Source organism: Agelaius phoeniceus, chromosome 37, assembly GCF_051311805.1.
Source record: "Agelaius phoeniceus isolate bAgePho1 chromosome 37, bAgePho1.hap1, whole genome shotgun sequence".
NCBI classification, from domain to species: Eukaryota; Metazoa; Chordata; class Aves; order Passeriformes; family Icteridae; genus Agelaius; species Agelaius phoeniceus.
The window spans coordinates 453,964-474,408 of record NC_135302.1 but is presented as its reverse complement, the minus strand read 5'-3'; the positions used below and the strand labels follow the sequence as shown (position 1 = coordinate 474,408).

The 20,445-nt window shown below is 50.9% G+C and overlaps 1 protein-coding gene across 1 annotated transcript; it reads left to right on the top strand.

Moving 5' to 3' along the window:
- Nucleotides 1–1,426: 1,426 nt before the first annotated feature.
- LOC129134510 (syntaxin-1B) lies at nt 1,427–19,443 on the top strand. Its single transcript, XM_077193288.1, is given in 10 exon segments — nt 1,427–1,515; nt 3,709–3,787; nt 3,790–3,807; nt 5,390–5,464; nt 6,565–6,638; nt 9,207–9,315; nt 10,864–10,937; nt 13,061–13,198; nt 15,678–15,788; nt 19,229–19,443. Coding segments are annotated over 10 exon segments (780 nt in total). The 5' UTR covers nt 1,427–1,494; the 3' UTR covers nt 19,310–19,443.
- The last annotated feature ends 1,002 nt before the right edge of the window (nt 19,444–20,445 follow it).

The window sequence follows — 20,445 nt, the reverse complement described above, 5'->3', positions numbered from 1 at the left end:
CTTGAGGGGTTTTGGGGGGCTGGGGAGGGGAATGTGGGAAGGGGTCCCGGGGATTTTGGGAATTTTTGGGATTTTTTTGGGAATTTTTGGGGATTTTTGGGGGATTTTTTGGGTTTTTTTATTTATTTTTGGGATTTTTTTTTTTAATTTTTGGGGGTTTTTTTTGGGGTTTTTGGGGGGGTTTGGGGTCTCGCGGCTGAGGAATGGTGGGGAGGGGTCCCGGCGGTTTTGGGAATTTTTTCGGATTTTTTGGGGGATTCTTTGGGATTTTTGAGTATTTTTTGGGGATTTTTGGGGAATTTTGGGGTCTGGGGTCGATTTTGGGGGATTTTTGGGGATTTTGGGGATTTTTAGGGGGTTTGGGGGGGTCCTGAGGGGGGTTTTGGGGTCTCGGGGGATGGTGGGAGATGGGGCAGAATTTTGGGATTTTTGGGGAATTTTTGGGATTTTTTTTGGAATTTTTTTAAATTTTTTTGGGTTTTTGGGGGGAATTTGGGGGTCCTGGGATCCGGAGGGGGATTTGGGAGAATTTTGGGGGATTTTGGGGGGGTCTCGAGGGGGGTTTTGGGGTGATGGCGGTGGGGAATTGTGGGGAAGGGTCCTGGGGATTTTTGGGAATTTTTGGGGAATTTTTTGGGATTTTTGGGGGGATTTTTTTGGATATTTTTGGGATTTTTTTAAATTTTTGGGAATTTTTTGGGGTCTGGGGGCGATTTTGGGGCGATTTTGGGGGGAATTGGGGGAGGTTTGGAGGGGGTGGGGGGTGGGGAATTGTGGGGGGGGTCCGTGGGATTTTTAGGGATTTTTGGGGGTTTTTGGGGGGGATTTTTGGGATTTTTGGGGGTTTTTTTGGGATTTTTTGGGGGAATTTTTGGGGTTTTTTTGGGGGGATATTTGGCGATTTTGGGAGGATTTTTGGGGGGATTTTGGGCGATTTTTGGGGGGATATTGGCGATTTTGGGGATTTTTTTGGGGATTTTTTGGGGGATTTTTTTGGGGATTTTTTGAGGGGGATTTTGGGGAATTTTTTTGGGGATTTTTTGGGGGGAATTTGGTGATTTTGGGAGGAATTTTGGGAATTTTTGGGGTTTTTTTGGGGGAGTATTTTGGGGGATTTTTGGGGGGAATATTTGGCGATTTTGGGAGGATTTTGGGGATTTTTTGGGTTTTTTTGGGGGGGGATTTTTTGGGGATTTTTTTGGGGTTTTTGGGGGTATTTTTTGGGTGAATATTTGGCGATTCTGGGATGATTTTTTGGGATTTTTTTGGGGGGATTTTTGGGGCAGATTTGGGGAGTCCCGTGGACGATTTTGGCTTTTTTAAGTGGGGAATTTTCGGATTTTTGGGGGCTTTTTTTTTTTTTTAATTTGGGGGCGTGGCTTTCTCCTTTGTGGGCGTGGTTTTGGCGAGGCCACGCCCCCCTGAGAGCGCCCCCCGCAGGCCAAGGACAGCGACGATGAGGAGGAGGTGGTGACGGTGGACAGGGACCACTTCATGGACGAGTTCTTCGAGCAGGTGGGACCCCAAAAAATGGGTTTGGGACCCCCAAAACCCCAAAAAATGGCACTGGGACCCCAAAAATCGGGTCAGGGACCCCAAAAATGGGATCGGGACCCCCAAAATTGGGTCCGGGACCCCAAAAAAACCCCAAAAATGGGATCAGGGACCCCAAAATCGGGTCAGGGACCCCAAAAATGGGATCGGGACCCCAAAATTGGGTCCGGGACCCCCAAAACCCCCAAAAAATGGGATCAGGACCCCAAAAATTGGCTTTGGAACACCCAAAAACCCCAAAAAATGGGTTTGGAACCTCCAAAAATGGGACCAGGGACCCCAAAAATGGCATCAGGGACCCAAAAAAAACAACCCAAGACCCCTAAAAATGGGATCGGGACCCCCAAAATTGGGATCAGGACACCCAAAATCGGGTCAGGGACCCCCAAAAATGGGATCAGGACCCCCCGAAATGGATCAGGGGACCCCAAAAAACAACCCAAGACCCCCAAAAATGGGATCAGAACCCCAAAATCGGGTCCAGGACCCTCAAAAACCCTCAGGGACCCCAAAAAATGGCACTGGGACCCCCAAAATCGGGTCAGGGACCCCAAAAATGGAATTGGGACCCACAAAACCCCAAAAAATGGGATCGGGACCCCCAAAATCAGGTCCAGGACCCCCAAAATTGAGTCAGGGACCCTAAAAACAGGATCGGGACCCCAAAAAATGGGATCGGAACCCACAAAATCGGGTCAGGAACCCCCAAAAAATGGGTATGGGACCCCTGAAATGGGATCAGGGACCCCAAAATGGGATCGGGACCCCCAAAATCGGGTCCGGGACCCCAAAAATGGCATCAGGGACCCCAAAAAACCAACCCGAGACCCCCCCAAAAATGGGATCAGGGACCCCAAAAATTGGGTCCGGGACCCCCTAAAATGGGTCCAGGACCCCAAAAAATGGCACAGGGACCCCAAAATCGGGTCAGGGACCCCAAAAATGGGATCGGGACCCCAAAAAACCCCAAAAAATGGGTTTGGAACCCCCAAAATCGGGTCAGGGACCCCAAAAAATGGGATCAGGACCCCAAAAATGGGTTTGGGACCCCAAAAATTGGGTTTGGAACCCCCAAAAACCCCAAAAAATGGGATCAGGACCCCTAAAATCGGAATCAGGACCCCAAAAAATGGGATTGGGACCCCCCAAAAACCCAAAAAATGGATCAGGACCCCCAAAAATCGGGTCAGGGACCCCAAAAAAATGGGATCGGGACCCCTAAAATCCATCAGGACCCCCCAAAATGCCCCAAATTCTCACTTATTTGACTCCTAAAAATCCCCCAAAATTTCCCTGGGACCCCCAAAATCCCCAAAATCCCCCAAATTTCCCAAAAATTCCCCAAAACCCCCCCCCCAAATTTCCGCAAAAATCCCAAAATCCCCAAATTCCCCCCAAATCCCCTAAAATTTGCAAGAACCCCTAAAATTCCCTCAAATTCCCCCAAATCCCCCAAAATTGCTCTGGGACCCCCAAAATCCCCAAATTTCACCAAAATTCCCCCAAAATCCCCAAATTTCACCAAATCCCCCCCAAATTCCCCCAATTCTTCCAAAATCCTCAAAATCCCCTGAAAATTGCCCCAAATTCCCCCAAAATCCCCCAAATTTCACCCCAAAAATCTCCCCAAAGTTCCCCCCATAAAATCCCAAAGAATTCCCCAGATTTGCCCCCAAAATTTCCCCAAAAATCCCCCAAAAAATCCCCCAAAAAAAATCCCCAAAATTTCCCCAAAAATCCCCCCAAAAAATCCCCAAAATTCCACCCAGGTTTTTCTGGGACAGTCCCCAAAAATCCCCAATTTTTCCCCAAAAACCCCTCAATTTTTTCCCCAAAAATCCCCGATTTTCCCCCAAAAATCCCCAATTTTCCCACCCACAAATTCCTATTTTTTTACCCCAAAATCCCCAATTTTTCCCTAAAAATCCCCAATTTTCCCCCAATAAAATCCCCAATTTTTCCCCAATAAAACCCCTCAATTTTTTTCCAAAAATCCCCAATTTTTCCCCAAAAATCCCCAATTTTTTGCCCAAAAATCCCCAATTTTTTCCCTAAAAATCCCCAATTTTTTCCCCAAAATCCCCAAATTTTCCCCCAAAATTCCCCAAATTTTCCCGAATTTGCCCAAATTTGCCGGAATTTGCCCCATTTTAGGTGGAGGAGATCCGGGGCTGCATCGAGAAACTCTCGGAGGACGTGGAGCAGGTGAAGAAGCAGCACAGCGCCATCCTGGCCGCCCCAACCCTGATGAGAGTGAGTTAATTAATGATTAATTAATTAATTAATTGATTAATCAATTATTGGGATCGTTAATGGGGTTATTGGGTCATTAATGGGGTCATTAATGGGGTTAATGGGGTCATTAAGGAGCACAGCGCCATCCTGGCCGCCCCCAACCCTGATGAGAGTGCGTTAATTAATTATTAATTAATTAATTAATCAATTAATCAGTTATTCTGGTCGTTAATGGGGTTATTGGGTCATTAATGGGGTCATTAATGGGGTTAATGGGGTCATTAAGGAGCAGCACAGCGCCATCCTGGCCGCCCCCAACCCTGATGAGAGTGCGTTAATTAATTATTAATTAAATAATTATTTAATTAATCATTAATCATTAATCATTAATCATTACTAATTAATCATTAATCATTAATCATTAATCGTTAATTAATTAAATAATGATTTAATTAATGAATGAGCTAATTAGTTAACAGGATAATTATTGCAGTTATTAGTGGGGTAATTGGGTCATTAATGGGGTCAGAGTCACTCGCTGGTCACTCATCATTCATTAATCAGTCATTAATCAGTCACTAATCAGTCATTAATCAATCATTAATCAATCATTAATCAATCATTAATCAGTCACTAATCAGTCATTAATCAGTCACTAATCAGTCATTAATCAGTCATTAATCAGTCATTAATCAGCCATTAATCAATCATTAATCAGTCATTAATCAGTCATTGATCAATCAGTAATTGGTCAGTGAGTGGTCACTCAGTGGTCACTCAGTGGTCACTCAGTGGTCACTAATCAGTCATTAATCAGTCATTAATCAATCACTAATTGTCAGTAATTGGTCAGCGGGTGGTCAGTGGGTGGTCAGTGGGTGGTCAGTGGGTGGTCAGTGAGTGGTCACTCAGTGGTCACTCAGTGGTCACTCATCATCCAATTATCAGTCATTAATCAGTCATTAATCAGTCACTAATCAGTCATTAATCAGTCATTAATCAATCAGTAATTGTCAGTAACTGGTCAGTGGTTGGTCACTCATTGGTCACTCATTGGTCACTAATCAGTCATTAATCAGTCATTAATTGGTCATTAATCAGTCACTAATCAATCAGCGGGTGGTCAGTGGGTGGTCAGTGGGTGGTCACTCAGTGGTCACTCAGTGGTCACTCAGTGGTCACTCACTGATCACTCATCAGTCATTAATCAGTCAATTATCAGTCATTAATCAGTCATTAATCAGTCATTAATCAATCAGTGGGTGGTCAGTGGGTGGTCAGTGGGTGGTCAGTGGGTGGTCACTCAGTGGTCACTCAGTGGTCACTCGGTGGTCACTCACCGGTCACTCACTGATCACTCATCATTCATTAATCATTCATTAATCAATCACTAATTGTCAGTAATTGGTCAGTGGGTGGTCAGTGAGTGGTCACTCAGTGGTCACTCACCGGTCACTCATCAGTCATTAATCAGTCATTAATCAATCAGTAACTGGTCAGTAACTGGTCAGTGGGTGGTCAGCGGGTGGTCACTCAGTGGTCACTCAGTGGTCACTCAGTGGTCACTCTTGGTCACTCGTGGTCACTCTCGGTCCCTCAGAGACCAAGCAGGAGCTCGAGGATCTCACGGCCGACATCAAGAAAACGGCGAACAAAGTGCGCTCCAAATTGAAAGGTGACCTTTGACCCCTGCCCTGAGTGACCAGTGAGTGACCGATGGGTGAGTGACCAATGAGTGACCAGTGAGTGAGTGACCAATGAGTGACCAATGAGTGACCAATGAGTGACCGCTGAGTGACCAATGAGTGACCAATGAGTGACCAATGAGTGACCAATGAGTGACCAATGAGTGAGCACTGAGTGACCACTGAGTGACCAATGAGTGACCAATGAGTGAGCACTGAGTGACCACTGAGTGACCAATGAGTGAGTGACCACTGAGTGAGCACTGAGTGACCAATGAGTGACCACTGAGTGACCAATGAGTGACCAATGAGTGAGTGACCAATGAGTGAGTGACCGCTGAGTGAGTGACCACTGAGTGACTGCTGAGTGAGCACTGAGTGACCAGTGAGTGACCGCTGAGTGACCAATGAGTGAGTGACCAATGAGTGACCAATGAGTGACTGCTGAGTGACCAATGAGTGACCACTGAGTGAGCACTGAGTGACCGCTGAGTGACCGCTGAGTGAGTGACCGCTGAGTGACCACTGAGTGACCACTGAGTGACCGCTGGGTGAGTGACCACTGAGTGACCGCTGAGTGACCACTGAGTGAATGCTGAGTGACCATTGAGTGAGTGACCACTGAGTGAGTGACCAATGAGTGACCAATGAGTGACCAATGAGTGACCACTGAGTGACCACTGAGTGACCACTGAGTGAGTGACCGCTGAGTGACCGCTGAGTGACCACTGAGTGAGTGACCACTGAGTGACCACTGAGTGACCACTGAGTGACCAATGAGTGAGCACTGAGTGAGTGACCGCTGGGTGAGTGACCAATGAGTGACCACTGAGTGACCGCTGAGTGAGTGACCGCTGAGTGACTGCTGAGTGACCAATGAGTGACCACTGAGTGAGTGACTGCTGAGTGACCAATGAGTGACCACTGAGTGAGTGACCCCCGAGTGACCACCGAGTGACCGCTGAGTGAGTGACCACTGAGTAACCACTGAGTGACCCCCGAGTGACCGCTGACCGAGTGACCGCTGACCGAGTGACCCCTGAGTGACCCCTGAGTGACCGCTGACCGAGTGACCGCTGTCCGGCCGCAGCCATCGAGCAGAGCATCGAGCAGGAGGAGGGGCTGAATCGCTCCTCGGCCGACCTGCGGATCCGCAAGACACAGGTGAGCCTTCGTCACCACCTTCATCACCATCATCATCATCATCATCATCGTCACCTTCATCATCATCATCATCATCATCGTCATCATCATCATCATCGTCATCATCATCGTCACCTTCATCATCGTCATCATCGTCATCACCTTCATCATCATCAGAGTCATCGTTGGCTTCATCTTCATCATCATCGTCATCATCATCATCATCATCGTCATTGGCTTCATCTTCATCATCATCGTCATCATGGTCATCGTCATCATCATTGACTTCATCATCGTCCTTCACCTTCATCGCCATCAATGGCTTCATTGTCATCGGCTTCATCGTCACCATCATCATCATCGTCACCTTCATCATCGTCATCGTCATCATCATCATCACCTTCATCATCATCAGAGTCATTGGCTTCATCTTCATCATCATCGACTTCATCATTGTCCTTCGTCTTCATCATCATCAATGGCTTCATTGTCATCAGCTTCATTGTCATCATCATCATCGTCATCATCATCATTGGCTTCATTATTGGCTTCATCTTCATCATCATCATCATCATCGGCTTCATCATTGGTTTAATTGCCATTGTCCTTCATCTTCATCGTCATCAATGGCTTCATTGTCATTGGCTTCATCGTCATCGTCATCATCATCGTCATCGTCATCGTCATCGTCATCGACTTCATCATTGTCCTTCATCTTCATCATCATCAATGGCTTCATTGGCTTCATCATCGTCATCATCATCATCATCGTCATCATTGGCTTCATCATCTTCATCTTCATCATTGTCCTTCACCATCTTCATCATCATCTTCATCGCTGAGCCGGTCCTCGGCCGACCTGCGGATCTGCAAGACGCGGGTGAGCCTTCATCGCCACCTTCATCATCATCGTCATCACCATCATCAGAGTCATCATTGGCTTCAACATTGTCCTTCATCATCATCATCATCAGAGTCATTGACTTCAACATTGTCCTTCGTCTTCATCATCATCAATGGCTTCATCGTCATCGGTTTCATCGTCATCATCTTCATCATCATCGTCATCGTCATTGGCTTCATCTTCATCATCATCGTCATCATGGTCATTGTCATCATCATTGGCTTCATCATTGTCCTTCATCTTCATCATCATCAATGGCTTCATTGTCATTGGCTTCATCGTCATCACCATCATCATCGTCACCTTCATCATTGTCATTGTCATCATCATCATCACCTTCATCATCATCAGAGTCATTGGCTTCATCTTCATCATCATCGACTTCATCATTGTCCTTCGTCTTCATCATCATCAATGGCTTCATTGTCATCAGCTTCATTGTCATCATCATCATCGTCATCATCATCATTGGCTTCATTATTGGCTTCATCTTCATCATCATCATCATCATCGGCTTCATCAATGGTTTAATTGCCATTGTCCTTCATCTTCATCGTCATCAATGGCTTCATTGTCATTGGCTTCATCGTCATCGTCATCGTCATCGACTTTATTGTTGACTTCATCATCATCGTCATCATCGACTTCATCATCGGCTCCATCGTTGGCTTCATCATCATCGTCATTGACTGCATCGTCATCATTGACTGCATCGTCATCATCACCATCATCAGCTTCATCATCATCATCATCACGGTGATATCATCATCATCACCATCGTCATCATCATCGTCACCAGCAGCAGCAGCAGTGTATGACCTCACCTGTCCCACCTATCCCACTTGTCCATGTCTCACCTGTCCCTGTGTCTCACCTGTCTGGTCTCACCTGTCCCACCTGTCTCTCACCTGTATCTCACCTGTCTCTCACCTGTCCGGTCTCACCTGTGTGGTCTCACCTGTCCCATATCTCACGTGTCTCACCTGTGTCTCACCTGTCCATGTCTCGCCTGTATCTCACCTGTCCCTCACCTGTCCCTCACCTGTCTCTCACCTGTGTCTCACCTGTCCCTGTGTCTCACCTGTCCATATCTCACCTGTCCATATCCCACCTGTCCCTGTCTCACCTGTCTCACCTGTCCATATCTCACCTATATCTCACCTGTCCATGTCTCACCTGTCTCACCTGTCTCTCACCTGTCTCACCTGTCCCCGTGTCTCACCTGTATCTCACCTGTATCTCACCTGTCCATGTCTCACCTGTATCTCACCTGTCCATGTCTCACCCGTCCCTATCTCACCTGTCCATATCTCACCTGTCTCACCTGTGTGGTCTCACCTGTGGTGCCTCACCTGTGTCTCACCTGTATCTCACCTGTCTCTCACCTGTCTCACCTGTCCATATCTCACCTGTCCATATCTCACCTGTCTCTCACCTGTGGGGTCTCACCTGTCTCTCACCTGTCCATATCTCACCTGTCCATGTCTCACCTGTCCCACCTGTGTCTCACCTGTGTCTCACCTGTCTCTCACCTGTCCATGTCTCACCTGTCCATGCCTCACCTGTGTCGGGTCTCACCTGTGTGGTCTCCCCTGTCTCTCACCTGTTGGGTCTCACCTGTGGTGTCTCACCTGTGTGGTCTCACCTGTGGTGTCTCACCTGTCCATGTCTCACCTGTGTCCCAGCACTCGACGCTGTCCCGCAAGTTCGTGGAGGTGATGACCGAGTACAACGCGACGCAGTCCAAGTACCGGGACCGCTGCAAGGACCGGATCCAGAGACAGCTCGAGATCAGTGAGGGTCAATCTGGGGTCACCCAGGGGTCATCTGGGGTCACTGGGGTCACCTGGGGTCATCTGGGGTCATTGGTCATCAGGGAATGGTCAGTGTGAGGGACAGAGTGGTCACAGTGACCACTGCAAGGAGCGGATCCAGAGACAGCTCGAGATCAGTGAGGGTCAATCTGGGGTCACTGGGGTCACTGACCACTGCTGTGGTCACTCTGGGGTCATCTGGGGTCATTGGTCATCATTGGTCATCGTTGGTCATCAGGGGATGGGGACAGAGCGGTCACAGTGACCACTGCAAGGAGCGGATGCAGAGAGAGCTGGAGGTCAGTGAGGGTCACTCTGGGGTCATCGGGGTCACCCTGGGGTCATCTGGGGTCACTGGGGTCACTCTGGGGTCATTGGTCATCATTGGTCATCAGGGAATGGGGACAGAGTGGTCACAGTGACCGCTGCAAGGAGCGGATACAGAGAGAGCTGGAGGTCAGTGAGGGTCACCCTGGGTCACTGACCACTGCTGTGGTCACTCTGGGGTCATCTGGGGTCAATGGTCATCATTGGTCATCGTTGGTCATCATTGGTCATCATTGGTCATCATTGGTCATCAGGGGATGGGGACAGAGCGGTCACAGTGACCACTGCAAGGACGGGATGCAGAGAGAGCTGGAGATCAGTGAGGGTCACCCGGGGTCACCCTGGGGTCATCTGGGGTCATTGGTCATCACTGGTCATCACTGGTCATCGTTGGTCATCACTGGTCATCATTGGTCATCGTTGGTCATCATTGGTCATCAGGGGATGGGGACAGGGTGGTCACAGTGACCACTGCAAGGAGCGGATGCAGAGAGAGCTGGGGATCAGTGAGGGTCACTCTGGGGTCATCTGGGGTCATCTGGGGTCACCTGGGGTCACCTGGGGTCATTGGTCATCATTGGTCATCATTGGTCATCCGGGAATGGGGACAGAGTGGTCACAGTGACCGCTGCAAGGAGCGGATGCAGAGAGAGCTGGGGATCAGTGAGGGTCACTCTGGGGTCAGCTGGGGTCACTGACCACTGCTGTGGTCACTCTGGGGTCACCTGGGGTCATTGGTCATCATTGGTCATCAGGGGATGGGGACGAGATCAGTGAGGGTCACTCGGGGTCACCCTGGGGTCACTGACCACTGCTGTGGTCACTCTGGGGTCACCTGGAGTCATTGGTCATCATTGGTCATCAGGGGATGGGGAGGGACCGAGGGGTCACCGTGCACTGACCACTGCAAGGAGCGGCTGCAGAGGTGGCTGGAGATCAGTGAGGGTCACCCTGGGGTCATCAGGGGTCATCAGGGGTCATCTGGGGTCATCAGGGGTCACTCTGGGGTCATCAGGGGTCACTCGGGGTCATCAGGGCTCAGTGGTCAGTGCAGGGGGGCCAGGGGTCACTCGGGGCTCAGTGGTCAGTGTGGGGGGAGTGGTCAGGCATGGGAATGGCCGGGGGTCATCAGGGGGTCAGTGGTCACTCAGTGGTCACTCAGTGGTCACTCAGTGGTCACTCAGCGGTCACTCTCCCCCAGCCGGCCGGACCACGACCAACGAGGAGCTGGAGGACATGCTGGAGAGCGGCAAGCTGGCCATCTTCACGGACGACGTGAGTGACCGCGGCCGGAGTGACCCCCGGAGTGACCACCGGGACTGGCCAGAGTGACCACCGTGGTCACCAGGACTGACCAGAGTGACCGGAGTGACCGGAGTGACCACCATGGTCACTGGGACTGACTGGGACTGACCAGAGTGACCGGAGTGACCGGGACTGACCAGAGTGACCAGAATGACCACCGTGGTCACCAGGACTGACCAGAGTGACCACTGTGGTCACTGGGACTGACCAGGACTGACCAGAGTGACCGGAGTGACCGGGACTGACCGGGACTGACCGGAGTGACCGGAGTGACCACCGTGGTCACCGGGACTGACTGGGACTGACCAGAGTGACCGGAGTGACCAGAGTGACCACCGGGACTGACTGGGACTGACCGGAGTGACCACCGTGGTCACCAGGACTGACCAGAGTGACCGGAGTGACCAGAGTGACCACCGTGGTCACCAGGACTGACCAGGACTGACCAGAGTGACCACTGTGGTCACTGGGACTGACCAGAGTGACCAGAGTGACCGGAGTGACCAGAGTGACCACCGTGGTCACCAGGACTGACCGGGACTGACTGGGGGTCTTTGGGGTCACTGGGAGGGACTGGGAGTGACCAGCGGTCACTGGGAGGGACTGGGGGTCACTGGTGACCACCTGGATGTCCTGGGTGACCACCTTGGAGATCTCTGGGACCAGCTGACCACCAGCTGACCACCAGGTGACCACCAGGGGATCCATGGTGACCACCTGAAGGTCACCTGGGTGACCACCTGAAGGTCCTGGAGATCTCTGGTGACCACCAGGTGACCACCTAGACATCCATGGTGACCACCTGGACATCCTGTGTGACCACCTGAAGGTCACTTGGGTGACCACCTGAAGGTCCTGGAGATCCATGGTGACCACCTGGAGATCTCTGGGACCAGCTGACCATCAGCTGACCACCAGGTGACCACCTGGAGATCCATGGTGACCACCTGGACATCCTGGGTGACCACCTGAAGGTCACTTGGGTGACCACCTGAATGTCCTGGAGATCCATGGTGACCAGCTGACCATCAGCTGACCACCAGGTGACCACCAGGTGACCACCAGGTGACCACCAGGAGATCCATGCTGACCACCTGAAGGTCACCTGGGTGACCACCTGAAGGTCACTTGGGTGACCACCTGAATGTCCTGGAGATCCATGGTGACCACCAGGAGATCCATGGTGACCACCTGAAGGTCCTGGAGATCTCTGGGACCAGCTGACCACCATGGTGACCACCTGGAGATCCGTGGTGACCACCTGAAGGTCACTTGGGTGACCACCTGAATGTCCTGGAGATCCATGGTGACCACCAGGAGATCCATGGTGACCACCTGAAGGTCCTGGAGATCTCTGGGACCAGCTGACCACCATGGTGACCACCTGGAGATCCGTGGTGACCACCTGAAGGTCACTTGGGTGACCACCTGAAGGTCCTGGGGATCCATGGTGACCACCAGGTGACCACCAGAACCACCTGGACATCCTGGGTGACCACCTGGACATCCTGGGTGACCACCAGAAGGTCCTGGAGATCCATGGTGACCACTAGGTGACCACCAGGAGATCCATGCTGACCACCTGGACATCCTGGGTGACCACCTGAATGTCCTGGGGATCCATGGTGACCACCAGGTGACCACCAGGGGATTCATGGTGACCACCTGGACATCCTGGGTGACCACCTGAAGGTCCTGGAGATCCATGGTGACCACCAGGTGACCACCTGAAGGTCCCCAGTGCTGGCTGACCACCAGGTGACCACCTGGACATCCTGGGTGACCACCAGGTGACCACCAGAACCACCTGGAGATCCATGGTGACCACCTGAAGGTCCTGGAGATCCATGGTGACCACCAGGTGACCGCCAGGTGACCTCTGGTGACCGCCAGGTGACCACCAGGAGATCCATGGTGACCACCTGAAGGTCACCTTGGTGACCACCTGAAGGTCCTGGAGATCCATGGTGACCACCAGGTGACCACCTGAAGGTCCCCAGCACCAGCTGACCACCTGGACATCCTGGGTGACCACCAGGTGACCCCGGGTGACCCCGGGTGACCCCGAGTGACCGCCCCCCTTCCCCCCGCAGATCAAGATGGACTCGCAGATGACCAAGCAGGCGCTGAACGAGATCGAGACGCGGCACAACGAGATCATCAAGCTGGAGACCAGCATCCGCGAGCTGCACGACATGTTTGTGGACATGGCCATGCTGGTCGAGAGCCAGGTCCGTGCCGAGTGACCGCTGAGTGACCACTGAGTGACCACGGGTCATTGGGATGGGTTATGGGTTGTGGTCAGTGGCCAAAGGGCATCCGCGAGCTGCACGACATGTTCGTGGACATGGCCATGCTGGTCGAGAGCCAGGTCCGTGCCGAGTGACCACTGAGTGACCGCTGAGTGACCGCTGGGTGACCACGGGTCATTGGGATGGGTTACGGGTCACTGGGATGGGTTACGGGTCATTGGGAGTGACCACGGGTCATCCGGAGCCATTGAGGGTCACCAAGAACCCATTGAGGGTCATCTTGAGTGACCAGTGGTCATTGGGACGGGCTACGGGTCACTGGGAGTGACCAGTGGTCATCGGGATGGGTTATGGGTCATTCAGAGTGACCACGGGTCATCGGGAGGGACCAGAAGTCATCAGGAGTGACCGGTGGTCATCGGGATGGGTTATGGGTCACTGGGAGTGACCAGTGGTCATTGGGACCCATCAAAACCCACCTAGATCCACCTGTGGTCACCAAGAACCCATTGAGGGTCATCTGGGATGGGTTACGGGTCACTGGGAGTGACCAGTGGTCATTGGGATGGGTTACGGGTCATCAGGAGTGACCAGTGGTCATTGGGACCCATCAAAGTCCATCTGGAGCCATTGAGGGTCACCAAGAACCCATCAAGGGTCACCTTGAGTGACCAGTGGTCATCGGGATGGGTTATGGGACATTGGGAGTGACCAATGGTGACCATGAGTGACCACTGACCACCGCCACTGACCAGTGGTCACTCTCAGTGACCAATGGTGACCATGACTGATCAGTGGTGACCATGAGTGACCAGTATTGACTGTCACTGACCAGTGGTGACCATGAGTGACCATTGACCACCGTCACTGACCAGTGGTGACCATGAGTGACCGGTGGTGACCATGAGTGACCACTGACCACCGTCACTGACCAGTGGTGACCATGAGTGATCAGTGGTGACCATGAGTGACCAATGGTGACCATGAGTGACCAGTGGTGACCTTGAGTGACCATCACTGACCGGTGCTGACCATCACTGACCGGTGGTCACTCAGGATGACCAGTGGTCACTCAGGGTGACCTCTGCCCCCAGGGGTTGATGAGTGACCGCATCGAGTACAACGTGGAGCACTCGGTGGATCACAAGTGCCCAGCGGTCACTCTGAGTGCCCAATGGTGACCAATGGTGACCAATGGTGACCATCACTGACCAGTGGTCACTCAGGATGACCAGTGGTCACTCAGGATGACCAGTGGTCACTCAGAGTGACCTCTGCCCCCAGGGGGAGATGATTGACCGCATCGAGTACAACGTGGAGCACTCGGTGGATTACGAGTGACCAATGGTGACCAATGGTGACCATCACTGACCAGCGGTGACCATCACTGACCGGTGGTCACTCAGGATGACCAGTGGTCACTCAGGCTGACCTCTGCCCCCAGGGGTTGATGAGTGACCGCATCGAGTACAACGTGGAGCACTCGGTGGATCACGAGTGCCCAGCGGTCACTCTGAGTGCCCAATGGTGACCATGAGTGACCAATGGTGACCATCACTGACCGGTGGTCACTCAGGATGACCAGTGGTCACTCAGGTGACCTCTGCCCCCAGGGGGAGATGATTGACCGCATCGAGTACAACGTGGAGCACTCGGTGGATCACGAGTGCCCAGTGGTCACTCTGAGTGACCAATGGTGACCATCACTGACCAGTGGTGACCATCACTGACCAATGGTGACCATCACTGACCAGCGGTCACTCAGGCTGACCAGTGGTCACTCAGATGACCTCTGCCCCCAGGGGGAGATGATTGACCGCATCGAGTACAACGTGGAGCACTCGGTGGATCACGAGTGACCAGTAGTGACCATGAACGATTGGTGGCCACCATGAGTGACCAATGGTGACCATGGTGACCATCACTGACCATTGGTCACTCAGGATGACCGGCGGTCACTCAGGATGACCAGTGGTCACTCAGGCTGACCTCTGCCCCCAGGGGGAGATGATTGACCGCATCGAGTACAACGTGGAGCACTCGGTGGATTACGAGTGCCCAGCGGTCACTCTGAGTGACCAATGGTGACCATGAGTGACCAATGGTGACCATCACTGACCAGTGGTCACTCAGATGACCTCTGCCCCCAGGGGGAGATGATTGACCGCATCGAGTACAACGTGGAGCACTCGGTGGATCACGAGTGCCCTGCGGTCACTCTGAGTGACCAATGGTGACCAGTGGTGACCATCACTGACCAGTGGTGACCATGAGTGACCAGTGGTCACTCAGGTGACCTCTGCCCCCAGGGGGAGATGATTGACCGCATCGAGTACAACGTGGAGCACTCGGTGGATTACGAGTGCCCAGCGGTCACTCTGAGTGACCAATGGTGACCATCACTGACCGGTGGTGACCATGAGTGACCAGTGGTCACTCAGGTGACCTCTGCCCCCAGGGGGAGATGATTGACCGCATCGAGTACAACGTGGAGCACTCGGTGGATTACGTCGAGCGCGCCGTGTCCGACACCAAGAAAGCCGTGAAGTACCAGAGCAAGGCCCGGAGGGTCAGTGGGGACACTGGGAGGGACTGGGATGGACTGGGAGGGACTGGGATGGACTGGGATAAACTGGGAGGGTCAGTGGAGACACCCGGTTATACTGGGATATACTGGGTTATACTGGGAGGGGACTGGGAGGGACTGGGATGGACTGGGAGGGACTGGGAGGGAACTGGGAGCAACTGGGAGGGGTTTGGGTTATACTGGGAGGGACTGGGATGGACTGGGGGGGACTGGGAGGGACTGGGAGGGTCAATGGGGACACTGGGAGGGACTGGGATATACTGGGATATACTGGGAGGGACTGGGATGGACTGGGAGGGACTGGGTTATACTGGGAGGGGATTGGGAGGGAACTGGGAATGACTGGGAGGGACTGGGATGGACTGGGTTATACTGGGATATACTGGGAGGGACTGGGAGGGACTGGGATGGACTGGGAGGGACTGGGAGGGACTGGGAGGGTCAGTGGGGACACCCGGTTATACTGGGATATACTGGGTTATACTGGGAGGGGAATGGGAGGGAACTGGGAATGGACTGGGAGGGAACTGGGAGCAACTGGGAGGGGTTTGGGTTAAACTGGGAGGGACTGGGATTGAACTGGGAGGGACTGGGAGGGACTGGGAGGGTCAGTGGGGACACCGGGAGGGACTGGGATATACTGGGATATACTGGGAGGGACTGGGAGGGACTGGGATGGACTGGGAGGGACTGGGTTATACTGGGAGGGACTGGGAGGGACTGGGATGGACTGGGAGGGACTGGGTTATACTGGGAGGGGATTGGGAGGGAACTGGGAATGACTGGGAGGGACTGGGATGGACTGGGTTATACTGGGTTATACTGGGAGGGAACTGGGATGGACTGGGAGGAACTGGGAGGGACTGGGAGGAACTGGGAGGGACTGGTTTATACTGGGAGGGACTGGGAGGGACTGGGAGGGTCAGTGGGGACACCCGGTTATACTGGGATATACTGGGAGGGAACTGGGAGGGGACTGGGGGGAATTGGGGGGATACTGGGAAGGGACTGGGTTATACTGGTTTATACTGGGAAGGGACTGGGAGGGGACTGGGAGGGTCAGTGGGGACACCGGTTTATACTGGTTTATACTGGGATGTACTGGGAGGGGATAGGGGGATACTGGGTTATACTGGGATATACTGGGAGGGGACAGAGTGACTGGGATGGACTGGGAGGAGACTGGGAGGAGACTGGAAGGGAATTGGTTTATACTGGGTTATACTGGTTTATACTGGGAGGGGATTGGGAGGTAAGTGGGAGGGACTGGGAGGGAACTGGTTTATGCTGGGTTATACTGGTTTATACTGGGAGGGAACTGGTTTATACCAGTTTATACTGGTTTATACTGGTTTGTACTGGTTTATACTGGTTTATACTGGGAGGGGCTGGGGGTGGGGGAGGGGTCGGTGATGTTCCGCTGTTCTCTCTCCCCTCCCCCGCTGCCGGGACCTCCCAAAAATTCACCCAAAAAAATTTCATGGGAATTCATTGAATTCCATCAAATTTCATCAAAATTCATCGAAAATTGATTGAAATTCATTGAATTCCATCAAATTTCATTGAAATTCATTGAATTCCATCAAAATTCATCAAAATTCATTGAATTCCATCAAATTTCATCAAAATTCATCAAAAATTGATTGAAATTCATTGAATTCCATCAAAATTCAATGAAATTCACTGAATTCCATCAAAATTCACCCAAAATTCGTTGGAATTCTTTGAAAATCATCGAAATTCATTGAAATTCATTTAACATTATCAAAATTCATTAAAATTCATTAAAATTCATCAAAATTTGCCTGAAATTCACTCAAAATTCATTGAAATTCATTTAACTTTATCAAAATCCATAAAAATTCATCACAATTCGCCTGAAATCCATTGAAATTCACTCGAAATCCATCAAACTCATCCAAAAAAAACATCGTCGAAAATTCATCGAAAATTTACCGAAATTTCCCCCCAAAATTCATCAAAATCCATCCAAATCCACCAAAAATTCACCCCCCAAAATCCATCAAATTCACCCAAATCCATCGAATTCATTAAAACCCATCAAAATGCAACAAAACCCACCAAAATTCACTGAACTTACCCCAAATCCACCCCAAAAAACCCCACCCCAAATTTACCCCAAATCCACCCAAAATTCACCCCAAAAAACCCCACCCAAATTTACCACAAATCCACCCAAATTTACCCCAAATCCACCCAAAATTCACCCTAAAAAACCCCACCCAAATTTACCACAAATCCACCCAAAATTCACCCAAAAAAACCCCACCCCCAAATTTACCAAATACCCCCAAATCCCCCCCAAAATCCCACAAAAATCCCCCCAAAAAATCCCAAAAAATCCCCAAAAAATCCCCAAAAAAATCCCCAAAAAATCCCCAAAAAAATCCTCAAAAAAACCCCAAAAATGCCCAAAAAATCCCACAAAAATCCCAAAAAAATCCCACAAAAAACCCCCCAAAAAACCCTCAAAAAATCCCACAAAAATCCACCAAAAAAATCCCCCAAAAAATCCTCAAAAAATCCCCAAAAAAATCCCAAAAAATCCCTAAAAAAACCCCCCAAAATCCCTCAAAAATCCCAAAAAAATCCCACAAAAATCCTCCAAAAATCCCCAAAAAATCCTCAAAAAATCCTCAAAAAAAAATCCCAAAAAATCCCAAAAAAATCCCCAAAAATCCCCAAAAAATCCTCAAAAAATCCTCAAAAAATCCCCACAAAAATCCCCAAAAAAATCCTCAAAAAATCCCCAAAAAATCCCCAAAAAACCCCCAAAAAATCCCCAAAAAAAATCCTCAAAAAATCCCCAAAAAATTCCAAAAAAATCCCCAAAAAATCCCAAAAAATCCCCAAAAAATCCCCCAAAAAACCCAAAAAATCCTCAAAAAATCCCCAAAAAAATCCCAAAAAATCCCCAAAAAATCCCCAAAAAATCCTCAAAAAAAATTCTCAAAAAATCCCCAAAAAAATCCCCCCAAAAAATCCTCAAAAAATCCTCAAAAAAATCCCCCAAAAATCCCCAAAAAATCCCACAAAAAATCCCCCAAAAAAAACCCCAAAAAATCCCACAAAAATCCCCCCAAAAAATCCCCAAAAAAATCCCCAAAAAATCCCCACAAAAATCCCCAAAAAATCCCCCCAAAAAATCCCCAAAAAATCCCCCAAAAAATCCCCCAAAAAATCCCCAAAAAATCCTCAAAAAATCCCACAAAAATCCCCCAAAAAATCCCCCAAAAAATCCCCAAAAAATCCTCAAAAAATCCCACAAAAATCCCCCAAAAAAATCCCACAAAAATCCCCAAAAAATCCCAAAAAATCCCCAAAAAATCCCGAATTTTTCCCCGAATTCCCCAAAATTCCCCGATTTTCCCAAACCCGCCGGAATTCTCCCCAAACCGCAGAAGAAGATCATGATCATCATTTGCTGCGTGGTGCTGGGCGTGGTCCTGGCCTCCTCCATCGGGGGCACCCTGGGCCTCTGAGGCCCCTCCCCCCGGCCCCGCCCCCCTCTCTGCCCAGGCCCCGCCCCCCGGTGCCCCTCCCCCCCGATACCCCCATGAATTAATTAATCAACCGCATCAATCGCGAATAAATTAACGAATTAATTAATTGCGAACGGACGAACCAGCACGTGGTGGTCCCGTCACCGCCGGCCACGCCCCCTTTATTTTGTTTTTTCTCCCCCCGAGGCTCCGCCCCCCCTCCGAGGTGTTGGCAAATCTAAGCTCCGCCCCCCTTTGTTCCTCTTCTTCTTCCTCATTGGTCTTCATCCATCCCGTCACCCCCCGCTGGCCACGCCCACGAATCGGGGCTGGGTTGGGTTGGGTTGGGTTGGATGGGTTGGGTCAGGTCAAGTTGGGTTGGGTTGGGTTGGGTCGAGTTTGTTTGGTTTGGTTGAGTTGAGTTGGGTCAAGTTGGGTTGGGTTGGGTTGGGTTGGGTTGGGTTGGGTTTGGTTGGGTTGAGTTTGTTTGGTTTGGTTGAGTTGAGTTGGGTCAAGTTGGGTTGGGTTGTGTCAAGTTGGATGGGTGGAGTTGAGTTGGGTTGGGTTGGGTTGGGTTTGGTTGAGTTGGATGAATTGAGTTGGGTCAAGTTGGGTCGAGTCGGGTTGGATGAGTTGAGTTGAGTTGGGTTGGGTCAAGTTGGGTTAATTGAGTTGGGTTTGGTTGAGTTGGGTTGGATGGGTTGGGTTGGATGAGTTGAGTTGAGTTGGGTTGCGTTGGGTTGGATGAGTTGGGTCAAGTTGAGTTGAGTTGAGTTGGGTTGGATGGGTTGAGTTGAGTTGGGTCGGGTTGGGTTGAGTTGGGTCAGGTTGGGTTGAGTTGGTTTGGTTGAATTGGATTGGATGAGTTGGGTTGGATTGGATGAGTTGGGTTGGGTTGGGTTGAGTTGAGTTGGGTTGGGTCGAGTTGGGTTGGGTTGGGTCGGGTCGAGTTGAGTTGGGCCGGGTTGGGTCAAGTTGGGTTGGATGAGTTGAGTTGAGTTGAATTGAGTTGGATTGGATGAGTTGGGTCAAGTTTAGTTGGGTTGAGTTGGGTTGGGTTGGGTTGGTTGGATTGAGTTGAGTTGAGTTGGGATGAGTTGGGTCGGATGAGTTGAGTTGAGTTGAGTTGAGTTGAG